The following is a 19,909-nucleotide window of genomic DNA, read 5'->3' as shown; positions in this document are numbered from 1 at the left end:
TCAGCATCTGCTTTGAGCAGAGGCTGCTGTGGCATGGCACACCCCCAGCGCACCCAGGGAAGCTGAATGGCAGGCACGGGGTCAGCTCTGTCTCCCCATGCCCAGCCCGTGCTTGGCTCATGGGCCAGGAGGCTGGAGCCCACCTGGCACCTCGACGGTGTCCCTGTGCCAGGTCTGCCCCAAAACAGCACCAACTGAAAAAGGCAGAGGTGCTTAATGGGATTTGCAGAAACATCCGGCTCAGTTTCACGCCACAGTACGCCTGTTGTCTTGGGAGTGTTTTTTAAATCTTTATCTCTGCATCATTAAACACTGATCTACATTTGAAAAGAATCACTTCAGTTCCCTACCTCTGAAATGAGGATAACTATCCTTCACCTCATAGTGGGGTTACGAGGATAAACAGATTAAAGACTGCAAGATACTGTGGCAAAGAAGGTTAAACAAGCCCCTGCGACAGACGGCCCAGGGGCAGGGACCAGCATCAGAGCGATGCGCAGCATAAACCTCTGATCCATGTCTGCACCACGCTAATGACCCCACAATCCCAGCAACGGGTTTGCCACTGTCTGCCTTCCCAGGACACGGTCCCGAGCCGGCCCAAAGCCTGCCAAGGGGCTACTCCCCCAGCCAGGGATGCGCACCCATGCCCTGAGCCTGGGAGCAGGGACTGCAGGGGCTCAGAGAGAAAGGAGGTACGGGAGGCTATGGGAGGATGTCAGTGACCCACGTGCAGCAACAAGGGGGTGCGGGGTGCACACGCACTGTGGTGGTGGAGCAGCTGCCCCCTCTGCACATCACTGCCCGCATCCTTGGAGCGGATCACTCCTCTGCTACTGCCCACAGTGCTGCCTGTCCCTGCCCCACCGGGCACCCCGGGCATGCACGGACAGCAGGGAGATGTGCACTTCTGCAGAAAGAGCTGATGGGGGAGAGGATGAGCCAGACAATTACTGTCTGGAAAGTCTCACCCGGGTCCCTAGTAAAATAATGGCACAAATATTAAGAAAAGGAGCTCTGTAAACATCTAAAGGATAATGAAACCATGAGCTATAAGCAGGATGGGATTTGTAAATAAAGGACTGTGCCAAAAACAACAAGCCCTCCATAATTGTTTTGGATAGAAGGACAAGATTAGTGCGGGAAGGGGACCCGGCGGATGTCATGAGAGACCTGGAAGCACTGGGTCTGTCCTCCCGCCTGGCCATTAGAGAGCACCTGGCATGTTGGGGCTGGTTTGAGGGGGCTGACTTGCACGAAAAGGTGCCCCTGATGGCATGGCTGGCACCTGGGGACATACCTGCCCTCCGGAGGTGGATACCTGTATTCCCCCAGCCTGGAGTGTTACGGTTACAACAATCAGCATGTGTTACACACACTTGTGCCTTGGCCACCTCCGACTTGCTGGCAGAGAGCAAGGCTAAATCTGAGCCCCCATCCCAGCTGGGGCACATCTAGCTGCTGTCCCTAACAGGGCTGGGACCTGCACAGTGCGGGAACAAGCCAGCTGGATGGTCATGGAGGGGCAGAGTGAGAAATAAAACTGAGCGAAGCCAGGAGCAGGAAAATAATGCTGGCACCTTCCAAGCCATTCCGCAGGTTTTGGCAACGTTTTGTCTTTTGTGAACATCAAAATGGCATTTACTGTGAAACTGTAGGGTTCCCCGGTACTCTCAAGTATCGGATTTTTGGCCAGACGTACAGGAAATGTTCATGCACCTCCTTGCAACCAGCCCTTTGAAATGCTGCACTATAAAAGCACACGTAAGCATTAGCAGTCATCTGCACGGCACAGGCCAAACCTGTCCAGTGTTGAAGTTACGGGGAAGGAAAAGCAGGGCCCTGGCCAAAATGTACCTGGTTTTGTATCCGAGCCTTGGATCTCTGCAGTGTGCAGCCGTGCTGGGCTGAATAACACGTGCTCGCTGGCGAGCAGCTGGCTGCATGTGGCATGCAGGGCAACGCATGCTCACAGCTGCGCACCAAACGAGGATGAAATGCACCATATATGGTGAAGATATTATTAGTCCCTAGCTGTCTTCATAGGATCTTCCAAGGAAATCTTGTTTGAAAATGGGAAACAAAGAGGTTTGTGAGATTCAAGCAGGGACTCCAACTGCCTGAAGGACCAAAAGCAATGGCTTCAGAGAAACGGGGCAGTGAGGCTGCACGTGTCAGACACTTGGGTATCTGCGAGGTGCTTCATGATATCCCAGTTAAGTGTTTGTCCTAATTAATGCTGACTGCCCACCCATTACCTACATCCTGACCAGTCTCCAAAAGTCGTTCTCAACAGGGAGATGTTGCTGAAATGATGTCAAGAAAGGTAAGTGCTAGACTCTGGGTACCCAGCACAGGCACACGTAAGCTGAGAGTCAGCACCAACGTGCTGCTGCCAACCTCGGCTGCCATCCAATGTGTGATAGAAGAGACGGGATCACCTGATGGTGGGTTTTGGCTGAGCCAAATGACAAGTTGGATGTGTTGGCAAAGAAAATGGGCTATCCCTCTGGGTAGCAGGGGCTAAGGCAGGGCTCTGGTACTGAGCAGATTTGGTTTGGGGTCCCAGGGGTGAGCAGCTGGATGTGAGCCTGATGCTAGGACCACATGGCAAATGCAATCCTGGGCATCAGAGCAGGGAGCGCAGCAAAAGGGAGTTACAAGGCAGCATCTTACATAGCAGGGGATGAGCTGCCAGCCCTGAAATACTGTGACTAGCCTGGTGCCCCAATTTAAAAAGATGCAGATGAAGGGAGAGCATAGATGTGATTCCTACCCCTCTCTGTTTTCACCATCTCCCATAGCATCCTTGCAGCCAGACTGGGGAAGTGTGGGCTGGAAGTGGGGAGGCATGAGGTGGGGTAAAAACTGAGTGCTGGCACAGAGAGCCAGTGAGGCAGTGGGATCTGCATCTTCAGACATTTCCAAAATCCGATGGATCGAGGCCCGACCAGCGGGCTGTACCGCCAGAGGTCCTGAGGCCAAAATTATTCTGTGAAATGACAGAGGGTGCAGAAAACAGCCACAGAAAAGAAAGAAGGGCAGGAGAATGCACCCCACAGTGACAGAATCAAGCTCAACCTGTTTTCTTCTTTAAAAAGCTTAAGAAATTTGACTGCTATGCACAAGTACTTTCATAGTAAGAAAATACCATGTGCTAAAGCGTTTTTATTCCAGCCAAAAAAGGCAGAACAAGAATCAATGGTTGGAAATTAAAAGCCAGACAAACCTGAATAAGAAATGCGACATACATTCTCTGAGCAATGCTGATTAGCCAGCGGATTAACCATCAGTGATTAAGTAAGACCAAACCATGAACTCCCTTGCTCCTCCAGACCAGATGCTTTTGTGCATTAGCAAAATCCCAAATTATTCGTATCTAGAAAGAGTAACAAGACAAGGCAATCGGGGAGATCAGCATAGGTGATATAATGACCAACTCTGATCTTAAACATCGTGAGTAAAAATACATCACGCTGTTAATGTGCATAGAAAAATGCCCATCGCATGACCTCAGCATAAACACTGGACAGTCAACATCTGCAAACCCACAGATGAAGGACGATGACAGTAGCTAGTCCTGATTTAGAAAAACACCCAGCCCACGGACGATCCACAGGGAGTGAAAACACGAGTGAGACGTGAGGTTGCAATATCAGGAGTCTGACACCAGGCAAATTCATGAGCAAGATGGGGTCTCCCCCAGGATGCTCTTGGATCCCAAGTATAGGCATACAGTCCATCGGGTAGGGAAGAGAAGGTCTCTCTGTGCATGGCTTGTTGGGGGACCACACAAGGCACACGACTATTCCAGGAAAAAGTAGGACCACAGGGATGTACAGACATGGGCAAAAAATGGGATGGCAAAAAAAATGTTTAGGAGCAAATAACAAAGCTGATGGAGGTGACGGAAACCTGGACGACATTCACAGCAGAAGCAAAACACACCTGGCAAGGACCAGTCCCAAATAGACTGGCTAAAGGCAAAATGATCTTCTCTTTTTTTAGTATCCACATTCACAGAATTATAAAAAATAAGCCTGGAAGGCCCTTGAAAGATCACCTAGCCTGTCTGCCTGCCCCTAGATGAGGCAAAACCTTCCTGGTGGAGCTTTTGTCTAAACTCTTCCTAAAATAAGCCTCTAGTGGTGAAGACGGCTCCCAAGAAAAACGAGTTTTAATCTTCTTTACCGCACTCATTGCAGGGTAAGCCTATGGCTTCCTCTTCTACCCACCCTGAAAACAAGGAATAGCCCATTATCTCATGCTTTGTAGCAGGGCTTTATGCATTTAAAGACTTTTATCTTATTTCCCCACAGTCTTTTTGTCTTGATACCAAGCTACCCTGGTCCTTCAGCCTTCTCCAGTATGTCATGTTTTCTGAATTTCTGATCTCGTTCTTCCCTGGGCTTTCTCCAGGAACCGCAACTTGAAACGCTGAGCCCCAAGTGGGATTCAGTGCTCAGGCTAACACTTTCTAAGTGCAGCAGGATCACATCAGGTGTCTTACAAACACCTTGTTTATATGTCCTGATCTGATTTTGCTCTTCTCACTCAGGCTGCTGCTGGTTCGCGCTCCTTGTGGGACCCAGTGTCACCTCCAGCTACTTTCCCACAGAGCAACCTTGCTCATTGGAGCTAGTGCTTGCAACGTTAATTTTTCCTAACTCATAGAAAAGCCTTATATTCGTTCTTATCAACAGGTTCATTTCAGATTTCTCCAATTTCTCAGGAAAAGCACCCTTGCAGGCCCTATCAGACTGGTGCTGCAGGTAAAAATCACTGATGAAAGCACTGACTAGCCCTAGACCCAGACCAGACCCTGTCTGAGGGTTGAGCACTGGTAACTGCCCCTTCAGTGAAGTTCTCCAGTCAGCTGTGTTCTCACGTAGCCAATCACATATTCACCTAGACCATGTTTCTCTCTATTACTCACAAGAATTTCATGTGGAAATGGGACTAAACTCCAGTGAAAGTCAAAATTTAGCACATTGTATTTTTCCTGTGTCAGCCAGCATAGATATCCTCAAGTAGAAGAAAATTCAGTTGGTTTGGCTCTTAGCTGATGGCCAAAGCTGTCACTGCTTCATTATCTTTACTCGCGTGTTGTGTCCCTTAATGATGTATTTGCCTGTCTTCAATCTGTTTATGCCAATGTCCCATTTTTCCTTCAGTTCTGCACCCCTGGTCTTGAGTAAAGCTCAGGAACTTGGAAAGACACAGAGGTTCATTTGGGAAAAAAAAAAGGAGGGGGAAAAATCTGCTCAACAACAACTAAATCCTCGGAACTCATATGTTTATCCAAATTCATCTGAACCTTCTGGGGACAGTGACTTTTTAGGGTAAAATAAAAACAAGTTCAAGTGAGTTTTCCATCCCTGCAACAGTACGGTGATTCCAGCCAATCTGAAACAATTTTCCAAGAAGATTTCCTGCAACCTCACAGTGATTAAAGGAAATAACATTGTGAATAAAGGGACATTCTTCAAAGTCAATGAAGGAGCCACAAACTCTACATTCTCATAGAGGGCCGGAAAGCGCCAGTGCGAGGTGGATTTTGCAGCATGTGGCCCCCCAGAAGGAAGAGGGTGGGATGCCGGCTCTGTCTGTCTTCCCCAGGCAGGGGTTGTGACCGGGCTTCTCCCAGAGCAGGCGGTGAGGGAAGGGGGCCCCCAGGCTCCCCATGTTTGGGGGCAAAACTCTTGGCCCCATGGGCTCTGACCCCCTTGGCTCTGGGCGAGCATCCACTGGGTTGGGGGCAAGGGGCTCGGCGTCACTTTGCAAACAAGATGCAAGAGCCCACCAACCCTCTCGAAACCCAGGGCGACCCCGCAAACAGCGGCATCCCACCATGGCGGCTTCATGCCACAGCCTCCTTCCTAGGAACATCCCCGCTCCTCGCTTTGTCTGAATCAAACCCTCAGCACGTTTGCCCAGCCGGGCTCTGAGATTGACACAGAAATGTGAACAGGCCCGAAAAGCCACTTCGGCAGAGGTGAAAGTGCCGCGCCACACCGCTGGGCAAGCAGGGTCCTGTCTGCTGCAGCCCCAGCCCGCAGCAGCCCCTCTCGCTGGGGGTACTCCAGGACTGGGACCAGCGAGGGAAGGATGAGCACGTGCCTAGAATGGCTGTGCCAAGGGTACTTTTAAAAACCCACCTTCTTAGCTAAAACGAAGAAGGGAGTAATGAGGAGGCAAGGAGAGCTGGGGGGAAAGGCGAGAGGGGGCTGCCTGGAAGCCCAAACGCACATGCTTCAGTTGATGCTGCGTAATAAGGGAATTAGCTAATGAGCTTACTGTGGCACACAGACAAGTCCTTTAGAAATATTACGGCCACCTGGGGAGGCTCGCAGAGGAGCCAGTCAGCCCTAATCTGCCGAACTGGAAGGATGAGCCACCCCCCCATCCGCCGGGACCAGCCCTGCTTCTCCCCAGGGCAACGCATGTCCAGGGGTGCCACAGGGAGCCGACACAAATACAGTGACAACTGGTCATGGAAATGGTAATAACCAGTGTTTTGAAAAAACACTGGCCCACACTCACGGCTGATATCAGAGGGCAGCCCCACGACCCCCGTGCAGCAGGGCTGAGGCTGGGGCTGGGGCTGCTCGGGGACCAGCGCGGTCCAACCTCCCCGGCCAGGCAGCGCTGCCCCGGGCTGCCGGCACAGGGCCTTCCAGAAGGACGGGTCGCCTTCCCCTGCACCGGCAGCTGTGACGGATATGTCAGACAAAACCAAATAACTCCAAAATATGGATTGTTTTTTTGAAAGTTGTTCAATACAGCTGTATAAAATCCGAGCCGAACGCAAATTCAGATGTAAGTGCCTGTGAATGTACTAATTTGAACTGAAACCAAGGGAAAAAACCTAATGTTAAAAGTCACTTAGAACAATGCAAACATGAAATACACAAATACTCATCAAATACCTATTTAGAAAGTGGCTTTTAGACAGCAATCAGGCTGGATCGCAAAAAAAAAACTTATTTGCTGATTAATATTGAACTCATTGAGGAATTTGTGCACGTGGCAGTATTTGCACGAATTAGAGCAGGGGAAGTATGAAAAACACCAAAGACAGAACACTCCTCTGAAGAAAATAGGGAAAAGCAAAAACCTGATCCAGAAATGAGGCTCTACTTGAAAGAAAAAAATTAATTCTGCGCCAAAGAGGACAGGACTGAACCCAGATATTTGCTGGGAAGGTGGAAATTGAGGATTTTTATTATTATATCAAGGTAGAATTATTAACAATGTGAAAAATAAATTATAAAGCTTATACTTATTCAGTATAAAAATTACTGAAAGTTTTCTTACCCCAAATTAATTAGCTTGAAACTATTCTATGGAAATAATTTTCATTTAACTTTTCAATTGGATATTTTGAAACAAGTTTTAATTTCAGTTTCCTAAACCAGAAAGCTGTTTGAAATTCGAAAGCACTGTATTCTTAAGTTTTCCTTGTTTTCTTTTTCTCTCCTGCCCCAAAGCTGCTCAAAGAATGCCTGACATTCGCACTAGATTTCCTCCTCTCTTTTCTCATCATTTCTTCCCTACGCTGACACCTTTCAAAGTTTTGGCACTCTTGTAAAAGAAAAAACAAAAAACCCCTAAATGCAGTATCACTTGCTCAGCTATTGAAGGGCTGTAAGAATGAAAGGAATAGGAGAAGAAAGAATAAAAGATTTTCAAAATTTCAATAATTTTTCAGCTGTAATAAAAGTAATTTATGCCCACATAGAAAATGGTGGGACTTCAAGCCAAAAAACCCTTTTTTTGTGAGGTTCTTTTCTGAAATGCTTTAATTAGATTTTCTTTTTGGTAGGGAAAAATTGGGGGTTATTTTCTGGGGCACTGCTCTCCAGTTAGCCAGGATGGTTAAGGCCCAGAGGAGATGAGGGCAGGGCAGAGCATGGGGAGCAGCAGCAGGGGTGAGGGAGGGGTGATGCCCCAGCCCACCCGGGGGGCTTAGCTCCCATGCTGCCAGGTCAGCAGTCAAAAACCCTGCCTGCAGCTCTGGGAGCTGCCACTTCTTCCGCAGCCAGACCCTCCGGTGGAGGGGGTGGCGTTCAGGGGAATACGGCCGCAGTGCTTGGAGGTGACACGAGGCATGGGAACAACCCCACAGCTGTCGCAGCAGTGGGGCTGCAGAGCCCCTGGACCCCCTGGCAGGGGGAGAGATGCCGGCCCCGGGTGTGATGACCTGGCACACCTGCAGTGCGACTAAAGGGAGGAAAACCACCATGGCTGGCATTTGAGAAGGCGGGTGAGATGTCTCCTCAACTTTCCAGCTGGCCACCTCCATCCCAGCTCTGAGCCCAGGCACCAGGAGCACTGTGAGAGATGCCCTGGGTCCCCACCCCATGCAGGGACTGTGGCGATGAGCATGGCTGCTTTCTGGGGCCCGTCAAGGCAGGGACAGAAGGGGGCTGCTGGCTCAGCCCCTCATTCTCTCTGCACCGGCTCCCCACACCTCTAGTGTCTGCCATAGGACAGAGCACGGACCGACACTGAGGGGTGGACTGTCACTCTCCAGCAACAGAACAATAGTCAGTGATGATTATTTATTTTCCAAATAAATCAGCGGGTCTTGCAGCAAAGGGCTGGAAAGCGGTGAGTTTAGATTAGACCCTCCCCAAACCCCGGCTGGCCCTTGAGCCGCTGTCAGGGCTGCAGAGAAACAGCAGTGAACTCTCACGCAAATGGCCTATAAAAAAGGCCCCTGTCAAAGGCACCTTGACCTGGAGGCTCTCTTTGGTGCTGGGCTCCCCAGCGGCCCTCCCCTCCCAGGGCTGCGCTCTCCTTGCATGATGTATTTCCCCTGCCTTTTTTAGAGCTGCATTATGTTAGCTCCAGGAAACAGCCTCTTCCTTCTTATAAACACAGCCCTGGGTTACTGACCAGCGGCCCTGCCACTCCACAGCCACTCTCTGTCCATCCATCACACCTCGCTGTCACCCTGGCAACATATCTCTTGGACCGGTCCGGCTCCAGAGATGGGAGAGGCGGGAGTGGGGGGGGGAGGCGGGGGGGTCACATACACAGAGCACAATTCCAGCCTGCTGACTAATTCCCTGGAAACCCTGGGGCTGCACAATGAGAAAGCCTTTCCGAGGGTTTCTCGAGCGTTACTGGAAGGTCAGGCGAAGGTCAACACAAGGACACGGCTCCTACTTTTTCTGCCGTCAGCAAGGGCGGGTGCGCAGGGCGGACGTGGGCGAGCCATGGGGGTACCACGGACGCACGGCGGGAGGGATGTTTGGAGAAGGGCGCCTGGGCCCGGGCAGCCCCGTGATGCGGCATGGTGCCCACTTGCTGCTGCCGGGCACTGGGGACATGCCTGGGACAGGGCCGGTGGGGTGTCCCAGCAGCCAGACAGGCGTCAGTGCTTCTAGCGGGATGGGGCACAGCTGGCGGTGTGGCCTCGTGTCTCCCTGGCAAAGCAGGGACAAGGAAGGGAAGAGCTGCCTTAGCTTCGTTCTAACTGCTGGCCACCTTCACCACAGCCCCAGTGCCCTGGGACTGTTGGCCTGACGCGGCATTGCTGCATGGGTCATTCCCAGTGGAGGATGGGTCCTGGGGGAAAGCAGCCCCACTCTCCTTGGTGATGGTGACCCAGCATGCCTGCTCATGGCCACCAGTGCGCTGGGACATCAGAGGTACAGGGACAAGCCAGGAGCTGTATAGAGAGACCCAGGCTGCCCTGTCACTGCTGGCAAAGGGATGCATTTTGGATGAGCCTTGGGCCCATCCAGCCTTTTGCACATGTACCCAAAGCACAGCAACCATGGCAGGGGGGTCCAGCCACGCCCTGCTCCTGAAACACTACCTTTGCCCATCCCCACCTGCTTGTCCTTCACTTTAAGCCATTGTCTGCAAGAGCAAATGCCATTTAAAGGCAGGTATTTAAAAAGAAATAGGAGATCTCTGCTCTCTAAACAACATAGCGCCTCACTTCTGTCCATTGCTGGTGTAAAGCTGAGAGTCAGGTTTACATGGGGATAAAAAAAAAACAACCAAACAGCAAAGCTTTTAAGGATGCATCTTCACAAACCCAAACCAAAGCCCCATGAGGGCAAATCCTTTCTAATCCATGCTCTTCCTTAGAGGTGTAAGTGGAGTGGAAGGGTGGAAAGGGGGATTTAAATCTGGAAAACTGAGTTCCCCATCCCTTCAGTCTGGCAGAGAGCCCACTGATAGACTGAAAACAAGTCTGCAGAGAAGCCTGTGTGGGATAATCCAGCTCTGGCCCCCGAGGGGACGAGAACAATTAGGAATCCTCTCTCAAGTCTCCACTCCAAGATAGAAAAACAGTTTATAATTTGGTCCAGAGTTGTTGTTAGAAAGATCTGAATCATCAGGATACACTAACAATTTCTGCACAGTAATTACAAGGAGAATTCATTAGGTGGACTCAGAGATAAACGATTAACAGAAGCTTTCAAATCTCCCACCTGCCTGCCTGTGTGCACAACCCAGGGGCTGCTCTATTTATACAGTGGCCGTCAGTGAGGAGCTGTCTCAGGAGGGAGCAACACAAGCAGCCATAGCAAAATATGAGAAGTATTTTAAAGGAAAATGAAAGAATTAGTGTTTATGAGAAGCACGCAGACCAAGTGCATGCTCCACCATTAACCTTTCCAGGCGCAGTAGCCAGCCAGGGAGCTGTTTGCCTTTGCTACCGCTGAACATGGCACTGTCCCCACCTGCAGCAACCGTTCTGCTTCCAGAGAAAAACCCTGACGCCATGGCGTCAGAAGCTGGCCCATGGTGGCCTTTGGAAGCACCGTGGAAAATGCCTTTCAGCTGAGCCTGCCAGGCTCTTGTCCCATATTTACCCAGCGGAGACAGAGGACAAGGTTCCCCAGCCCCTGTCTTCCTCCCTCGATCCCAGCTGCAGGTTGTGGCAAGGCAAGGGGCTATTTGTGCACAAGCCTGCTGAGCTGGCCAGCGGTGAGTTAGCGCTGAGAAGGTGAAGCTGTGCAACAGCCCCTGGCTGCAGTGCCCCTCAGAACCCATGGCAGCCCCCTATAGATGAATGCCAGCAGAGACGAGCGAGTGCCACCACAGACAGGCAACTGCCTGTGCACTGGCCCTGCATGTGCACTGCCCCTGCACGTGCACAGCCAAGGTTGCGGCATAGTTTCTACCAAAAGCTAGTTTCTGCATCCTTTCCCAGTCCAATCACCCCACAGCTGTGTGCCATTTTTGGCACAGATTTGCCAGCTCCGGGGATAGCCATGCCCAGGATGGCCTCATCTGCATGGGAACAAGCCCTGCTTGCAGCCGGAGGAATCTTGATTAAGCAGGGAGAGAAGTGGGGACTGGCTGCCAGGCAGATGCCCTAAACAAGAGAGGAACTTATCAGCTTTGTTTCCAAGATGAGACATGTGTCACCACCTCGCACAGATCCAGCCCGGCTGCTCACTCCTCACCAGCACGCCCGTACAGAAGCACGAGGGCTTCCCTCTCCCTAAAGGACGTCTGTAGAAATAGCCACCGAATAACTTGCGAAATTTCTTCTAGAAAAGGCTTTGCTCAGGCTAAGAAAAGCATTGCACCCAGAATGCTTCGGGGAAAGGCACTGGACAGGAACAGGAGCCAGCGTGCAGCTGTACTCCCAGCCCTGCGGGCTGGCCCCAGCAGCGGTGCAGGGAGGTCCCCAGCCCAGAGGAACACCGAGTGTCATGGACAGCAAGGAACCGCTCCGCCAGCACACACGCAGCAAAGCCTGAGACAGCTAATCCCTCCTGTTTATTATGTAATAAAACGCTTTCCAGACCTGTTAAAATTTAATTGGTTTAATCTTAATTGTTCCATTTTCTACGGCGCATGCAAACACAGAGCCTGACCCTGCCGCTCTCGTGTGAACCATCCCGCAGGCTGCGGTGGGAGCAGGATGAAACCCGCTGACCTCAGCAGGATTACATGCATGAATCAGATCTGCAGGCCTGGGCTCGGAGCTGAAATCCAGCGCTGGGCAGGCCGCCAGCGCAAGGCCCAGGGTCCACTTAGGCTCCACTTAAGCCCTATGGGATGCAAGTGGTACACAGGCCTGTGATGCGAGTAGTGAGCAAGCCTTGTGCTGGGCCTCCTGCTGAAGGATGAATTTCAGCCCAGCTTCTTAACCTTGTGGACGTAAACATGCAGCAGTGGCTTCTGAGGCATGGAGTAAAGGTGCTCCCAGAAAGGCTGTGGGTTTTGCTCTAGCAAGGGGGTGGTGTATGTGTGTCTGCAGCAGTGTCCTGCTGCTGGGCAGGGGACCTTCTCATCGCACGAGCAGTAAATGGTGATTTATGACAACTCTCCTCCAGAGGAAGAGGTGTTTTGCTACCCTCTGCATGTCCACAGTTGTGGGGCTGTGCTGTGCAGCAGGGTGGCTTTGTGAAGCCTGGATATATTTTGTGCACAAGGGATGCCAAATAAAAGAAGGTGGGAGGGGGTGCTTGGCACTGACATTTCCTATCCTGCATTGCGCCAGATGTAGGATGACCTTTACTTGCTCCTGCAAGTTGGCCCTCACCAAGCTCAATGCATCAGTCTCAGTTTCAGGGGTCCATCGGGCACTGAAATCAAGGGCAGCCTTGCCTTTGGAGTCCAAACCTACCAAGCTCCCCTTGCTGCAATGATCAGTGCCCTTGCATGCGCCACTCCTGTCCCCCAAAGCGCTGAGCGCTGCATGTTGCGCACAGCTACTGGTACTCCCCCAAATAAAGCTCCCAGCTTGAAAACATATGCGTTGCTCAGGATACTAAGGAGTCTGGTTCTGACACTCAGAAAACACATTTCTCATCAAGGCTTTGTTTTGGGACATATTTCCAAGCCATACATCCCTGCAAGGACTGTGAAGCAAAAGTAAACCAGCCAATGCCAGTGGAGCAAGAAAATACCAAAGAAAAGCAAATATTTGCAGTGACATATTTCTCAATAAAATGGGCATTAGATGGGTGGTTCTTGGCAAACCCAAGCAGGGCATTCTCAGGACCCTGAGAGGTGGATGCAGGTGTCAACTGGCAGACCCAAGTGGGCGGGACGGTCTGGGCACTGCCTGGGCAAGGCTGGGACAGAGAAGCGGGAGATGAAGAGAGCTGGGTGAGTGTGCAGCATCCCTTGCCTGGACGTGGCTCCCCGCCTGCAGGAGCTCTCAGCCCACTGGGGAATAAAGACAACATTTTGTTGCACAAAGTTGTGAAAAAGAATCATTCCTGTGCAAGTGGCGGGGCTGGGGTAAAAGCCGTCCTTCACCCCGGGAGATGCGGCAGGTCAGGGGCCGTGCTCAGGTGGGAGCGCCGGGGATGCTCCCCGCATCCCCCGCTCCCCCCGGGGGCGCGCCCGCTGCGCACGGTGCGGGGCAGCCGAGGTTCGGTGCAGGGAAAGCACGGCCCGGGAGCGGGCGGAGCACTGTGCCGTGCCGTGCCGTGCCGGGCTGCGCCGTGGCGGGCAGGCCCGCTGCCGGCAGGTGTCCGCGGCCGGTGCGGGCCGGGCCGGGCCGGGCCGGGCGCGTCCCTGTCGGCGGGTCTCTGCCCCGGCACCCGCCGCCTCTCCGCGGCGCGGCGCCGGCCCCGCCGTGCGGGGGCGTCCCCGGTGCTCTGCGGTTCTCACATAAATCAGGGCTGAGCCCCTGGGAAAGGGCCATCCTTCACCGGGCGCTGCTGACAGAGAACGAGAAACAGACGGGCCCTGAGATAAACCACGGCGCGCAGCGTTTACACAAGGGCCGGGTCTGTGTAAATAGAGCCGGGCGCGGGGGGCAGCTCCCGGCGGCGGGGGTCTCCACCGGCCCCGGACCGCGGGCCTCCGGGCTGCCCGGGGCGGCGGGCAGGTGGGTGCTGTCCACCGAGGGCCTCCCGCAGCCGCCCCGCCGTCCCTCGTCTGTTTTCCGAGCACCGGAGCTGAAAACCGGGCCGGATTAAGGTGTTTATTTGTTTACGGCCATTACCGCGGGGCCGGCACCAGTACTCGGCACCCGCGAGACTAATGGGGCAATTAGCAGCCCTGTGGCTGATAGCATCGCCCCAGGCGAGGCCCCCGGCCGCAGCCGCCTGCTACCGGGCTGCCTGCACCCGGGCGCCCGGGGAAGGGGAGGGGGGCTGCCTGCGCCCGGGAGCTCGGGAAAGGCGGCGGGGGGTGGGCTGACTGTGGCCGGGGGACCCCGGGGAAGGGAAGGCGGGGGCTGCCCTCCAGCCGCGGTGTGCCCGGCCGCTGCAGGGCTTCTTCCCCCTCTCTGGGCCCGGGGGGTGGCTCTTGGATCCGTGGCAGCATCCGCACGGCGAGCTCCATCTATTACAATAATCCCCTGTCTAAACAGAGCGCAGAAACGGCCGGGACAACAAGGCCGCGCTGTAAACAGAGCTCAGGGGACGCCGCTAATGATATAAATAAAATAACCGTTAACAGCCCGGTGACCCCAGCCCGGCCGGCTTGGGAAAGCCCCGGAGCCGCATCCCGGGGCTGACACCCGCCGGCAGGTATCGGGGCTGCGCCACCTGGCTCCTACCCCGGCCCGGTCATGCCTGAGCATCTCCCCTCTTCCTCGGCTTCCCCAGCGTGGAAATCGCCGCTCGTGTCCCGCCGAAGCGGGCCTGATCCGGCCCCACCGAAAAGGGGGTGACGGCAGGGCGGGAAGGCGCGGGCTCGGTTACCGCACCGGGAGCATCGGCGGGAAACGAGGCGGCCGCAGGAAAGGCCGTGATAACAAAGGGGTGCTCCCACGCGTGTCGGGGCCCGGCCGCGGCTTGCTCCCTCCGCGGGGCGTGGGGTTCCCCGAGCACTGTCTGCGGCCGACGGCGGCACGTTTGAGCGGGTCCCGGCGGGAGAACGGCTCCCACCGCCGCTGAGACGTCCCGAAAGCTCCGGTTCCGCCCGGCCCGGGGCTCCCCGTGCCCGCAGGCCACGCCTGGCGTTCGGCCCGTCCGGGATCCTGCTGCGGGCGGGAGGGCAATGGCGCCAGGCGAGCCAGACCCCGCCGGGCCCGGGCCCTCGGCACGGCGGCGGCTGCTCCCGCAAACGGCCGGGCAGGAGGACACCGGGCCGCGGCCCGGCAGCCCACATTGCCCCCGCCACCGAGGGCACCGGTGCCTGCGGCTGCTCTCCCCGCCGCGTGGCTCCCGGGGAGCGCGGCGCCGTGCAGAGCCCCGGCCGCCCGCCGCTCCTGCACCTCCCCGGGAGCGGGGCCCCGCGGCAGGCGAGAACGGGCCGGGCCGGGCCTGTGGAGGATATGTAACGCCGGTAAGGCGCTAATTGTTACTAATCGTTACCGGGGCCGCGGCAGCGAGGCAACACCGGGCTTCTCTGCACACCGGCGGCGCGGGGCAGAGCCGGGCCCCGATCAGGCCTGGGTATGGCGAGCGTCTTTCCCAGTCCACCGTCTGAACCGGGCGGCCTCAGGGCGGGAGTATGGCGGCCGGCACCGGGAGAGGGCGGAGAGCGGCGAGGAGAAACCGATCCGCCGGGATTTATGGCAAGGAATTGGAAGCGGCGCGGTGGGAACGATCCGGCGCGCCCGGGGGAACGGGAACCGGCCCCGCCGCGGGACCGGGAGCGCCCGAACTGCGGCGAAGTGCGCGGGACCGGGGCTCCCGTCCCGGGATGCGCCGCCAGTAAACGGGTTTCTCCGGGGCGTGGGGAGCGGCAGGAGCCGGCGAAACGAAGGCGCCAACAGAACCGGTAAACGGCGGAGCCGCCGGATGGTGAAACGACCCGAGAGAAGCGCCCGGGAAGGCCCCGCGAAGCCCCGGCACCGGGACACTCACCTGCCCGGTGTGTGCGCCCGGCTCCCCGTGGCCTCGCCTCGGCGCCGATCCCAGCCCTGCGGGGCGGCAGGATTTTAATCACAACGAAATATCTCTCTCGGGACCCTCCGTCCCGCCCTCGGTGCGCCCGTTCCCCGCGCCGCGGCGGCGCCGAGCCCTTGGAGGGCCCGGAGACCGAGGGGCACCGCACCGGGCCCGCGGCATCCACCGCCGCGCCCCGCCGCACCGGGGCTGCTCGGCCCGGTGCTCGGTGTAGCCCAGGGGCCCGGGGGACCCGCGGTGCGGATGGGGCTCGGCGGGCCTGCTCGGTGCGTTACCCGCCAGTACGGCGACGTGGTAGCTCGGTGGAGGGTCTCGCCTCCCGTTACCGACGGGAAAAACGAAACGAAAGAAAACGAAAGAAAGGGAAAGAAAACGAAAGAAAACGAAAGAAAAGATCGAAGGGCGCAGGGTAGTGCTTTCCGCCCCAGCCCCGCATCGCCGCGGCCCCGGGATGCCCGTTCGACCCGGCCTGGCCAGGCCTGGTGGTCGCGGGGCTGCGGGGCCCGATCCGGCACCGGCGGCGCAGCGCGCCTTTCCCCGGGTGGGAGCGCAGCGCACCGGCTGCTGCGAGCCGAGGCGGGCGGCAGATGGGCCGGTGGCGGGGGGAATCTGCGGGGACACCGGCGGGGGGCACCGGGGGCACCGGGGATGCGGAGCGGGTCGGTTAACGTGTACGTCGCACGGCTACGGGACGGCGGGGCTGCCGTCGGCTCCAGTGGGAGCGCGGGGCGGCGGAGGCGAACCTCCCCTCCGCGCCGCGTCCTGGGCAGCGGGAGGCACTTGCGGGGCCGGGCTGCCGTGCTGGCGGGGCGGGGAGGCCGGGCCGGCGGGGCCGCACGTGTTTGCCCCTCCCGGGGCCGGGCCGCGCCGTGTGCGGACAGGGGCCAGCGGGGCGCGCCGGGTGCGGGGGTCCCTACCTACCTACACGTGCTTAGTTAGCACTGGGAGGCGCGGCGGCCGCGGGTCTCTGCGGGGACCCCGACCCCGGTGCACTGCTCCCGCGCCCGCCGGGCGGGTGCCGGGCTGGCGGGGCGCTCTGCGGGGAAGCGGCCTCCCCCGGCGCAGCCTTAATACATTGCTATTTCTGGCCGGGCGGCCGGAGCCGGGCAGGGGGCCGGCTCTGCCTCCCCCTCCCTCCAATAGCGAGGCCGCCCCCGGCCCCCGGCCCCTCCTCGCCGTGACGTGCCGGCCCGGGGCAGAGGAGGCTCCCGAGCCCTTGGCTGTCCCTGCAGAAGCTGTAACAAAACGCAGACCCCCCAGCGCCGGGCTAATGGAGGCAACTTAGACAGGAGCAGGCGCGGCCCCTCGTCTCTCGGCGCTGCCTGCTTCCCCCCCGCTCCGGGCGCGGCGCTCCCCGCCTAGCCGCCGCCCGAGCGCCGCCGGGCCCGCGGGACTGCCTGGCCGCTTGCGCTGCCCCGATGATGTTACCGAGCCCCGTCACCTCCACGCCCTTCTCTGTCAAAGACATCCTCAACCTGGAGCAGCAGCAGGACCCGCACTATGGGGCCCAGCTCCCGCACCACCTGGAGCACCATTTCCACCCCGCCGCCTGCCTGCTGGCGGCCGCCGACGGCGCCCGCTTCTCCGACGGCGAGGAGGAAGAGGAGGAGGAGAAGCTGTCCTACCTGAGCCCCATGGCAGCGCCCGGCAGCCAGGCGGACGCGCGGATCTCCGCCGACAGCTACGTGCACGCCGTGCTGCGCGGCTCCTGCGAGGCCCCCGGCCCGGGACAGGAGCTGGATCCCGCCACCCGCGACCCAAGTGAGTATCGGCCCCGCCGCGCTCCCCCCACTCGCCCCGCTGCGCCGGGACGGGCCCGCTCCCCGCGGTGCTGGGCATCGCCCCGCGAAGCCCCTGTCCCGGCGCTTGCAGCGCGGTCCCCCCTGCCGCCGCCGCCGCGTAACCCGGGGCATGTCGGGCCGGGAGTGGCACGTCGTGGGGCTGCCACTACCCTCCTCCGCGCCCTGCTCGCCGCCTCCCCGGCAAGCGCCTCCGCAAGGCCCCGATCCGGAGCTGCCCGGCTCAGGCCCGCACCCCGCAATTTCGGTAGCGGAGCGGGAGGAACGGGGCGGGTTAGGCCCACCCCGCGCCCGCTGCGGCGGGGCTCCCCGGGAGCGCGGCGACGAAGCAGGTGCCCGGCGCCGTGCGCGGCGCGGCCCGGGACTCGGCCCCTCGGTGCCGCAGCAGTACCGCCGCAGCCGACCCGGAGGCGCGGGGACGCGCCCGGCCCCGCCGCCCGAACCGGCCGCTCGCAAACCCAAGGCGGTGCCGCGGGCGGCTGGTCCCGGCGCTGCCTCCCCGCCCTCACCGGGGTTCCCCAACGGGCGCGGCGCGGCGGCAGGGCTCTCTCCCGCCGGCGGGACCTGTCGGGAGCAGCGAGCGCCCGGCGTCGGCGAGGTGCAGCCATGACCTGTGCTCCTCCGTGCAGAGAGCTGCGTCCTGAAGAAGCCGCTGGATGCGGCGGAGAAGGCGGAGGAGGCGGAGAGGCCGAAGCAGCGGAGCCGGAGGAAGCCGCGCGTCCTCTTCTCCCAGGCGCAGGTCTTCGAGCTGGAGCGGCGGTTCAAGCAGCAGCGTTACCTGTCGGCGCCCGAGCGGGAGCACCTGGCCAGCAGCCTCAAGCTCACCTCTACGCAGGTGAAGATCTGGTTCCAGAACCGGCGCTACAAGTGCAAGCGGCAGCGGCAGGACAAGTCGCTGGAGCTGGGCAGCCCCGCGGCTCCGCCGCCGCCGCGCAGGGTGGCCGTGCCCGTGCTGGTCCGCGACGGCAAGCCGTGCCTCGGCGGGTCGCAGGGCTACAGCTCGGCGTACAACGGGCCCTACTCCTACAACGGCTTCCCCGCCTACGGCTACGGCAACGCCGCCTCCTACAACCCCGGCTACGGCTGCACCTACCCGGCGGGCACCGGCGGCGCCTCCATGCAAGCCGCCTGCAGCCCGGCGGCGGCCGCCGGCCCCTTCGTGAACGTGGGCGGCCTCGGGGGCTTCGGCGGCGGCGGCCAGCCGCTGCACCAGGCGGCGGCGGGGCCCTCCTGCAGCCAGGGCGCACTGCAGGGCATCCGGGCCTGGTAGCCCGCACGCACTGAGGGCCGGGAGCGTACCGGCAGGACGGCCCGGCGGCTCCGGGGCCCGGTTATCACCCGCACCGCAGCCCAGCTGCGCGCCGCGCAAGGCGCGCCCTGGACCGGAGGAACGGCGGCGGCGCGGGGGTGACGGGACGGCGCGGCGGGACCCCGGCGCTCCCGCGGGCCGCAGTGCAGGGCCGGCGGCGGCGGGAGGAGCGGCGCGGCGGGACGGGGCCGGCCGAGCTCGCAGCGAAGCGCCGCCGCCCCGCGGAGCCGTCGCGACGGCCGGGCGGGCCGGAGCCGATCGCGCCGCGCCAGCGGAGCAGCTTTGCTTGTAAAAAGCCGACGGCGGGGTCCGGGGGTGCCGCGGCCCCTCTATCTACTCTGTATCGGTTACTGCCAGCGCCAGCTCGCCCAGTCAGTCAATAAACCAGGTGCAATATCCGCCGCCCGCCTCTCCTTCGCCCAGCGGCCGGTGCCCGGCGGGGCCGGGGTCCGGTGCCCGGCGGCGGGGCGGTCGCGGCGGCGTGCCCGCGGGGCTGGGCGGCCCGGCCGGCTTGTGATCGTGCCAAGGGCGCTGAATGGGGCCGAGCCGCTCAGAGCCGGGTCCATTGTGGCCGCCGGGCCGGCGCTGAAAGGAGCCGCCGAGGAAGGTAGCGGGAATAGGCGCTTATTGGATTCGGGAACAAAAGGTGTGGCAGGGAGGCGAGGGACAAAGGGGCCCCGGCGCCGAGATTGACGGGCCGCTTTGCCCCCCACTGAGGCCCAGGCCCGGCGCTTTATGCGCGGGGGCTGCAGAAACGTGCTGGGTTTTGTTCCCCTTTCTGGGAGCGCAGGAGGAGAGGAGGGGGGTCCGCGGGCCGCTGATTAGGGCCGGCCGGGCCGGGCAGCTTGAATGCCGGGGCATTATTGCTACATGTTCAGCCATTTCGCTCGGCTGCAGGGGGAGGGGGCGTCCGAGGCCCCCCGAGCCCCGCGGGACCGTCCGCGAGGTCGCCCTCCGCCCGCTCCATCCTGGGCCGCCCCGTCCCACCGCCGCTGCCGCCGCGGAGC

The 19,909-nt window shown here is 59.1% G+C and overlaps 1 protein-coding gene across 1 annotated transcript; it reads left to right on the top strand.

The window, feature by feature from the left end:
- The first annotated feature begins 16,857 nt into the window (after nt 1-16,857).
- NKX2-3 (NK2 homeobox 3) lies at nt 16,858-19,295 on the top strand. Its single transcript, XM_075107395.1, has 2 exons — nt 16,858-17,555; nt 18,223-19,295. Exons 1-2 carry the CDS (start codon nt 17,213-17,215, stop codon nt 18,861-18,863), a joined length of 984 nt encoding a protein of 327 aa, XP_074963496.1. The 5' UTR covers nt 16,858-17,212; the 3' UTR covers nt 18,864-19,295.
- Nucleotides 19,296-19,909: the final 614 nt, after the last annotated feature.

Source organism: Phalacrocorax aristotelis, chromosome 12 (genome assembly GCF_949628215.1).
Source record: "Phalacrocorax aristotelis chromosome 12, bGulAri2.1, whole genome shotgun sequence".
NCBI lineage: Eukaryota > Metazoa > Chordata > Aves > Suliformes > Phalacrocoracidae > Phalacrocorax > Phalacrocorax aristotelis.
Note: the sequence above shows the minus strand (reverse complement) of the source record. Positions and strands in the feature narration are given on the sequence as shown.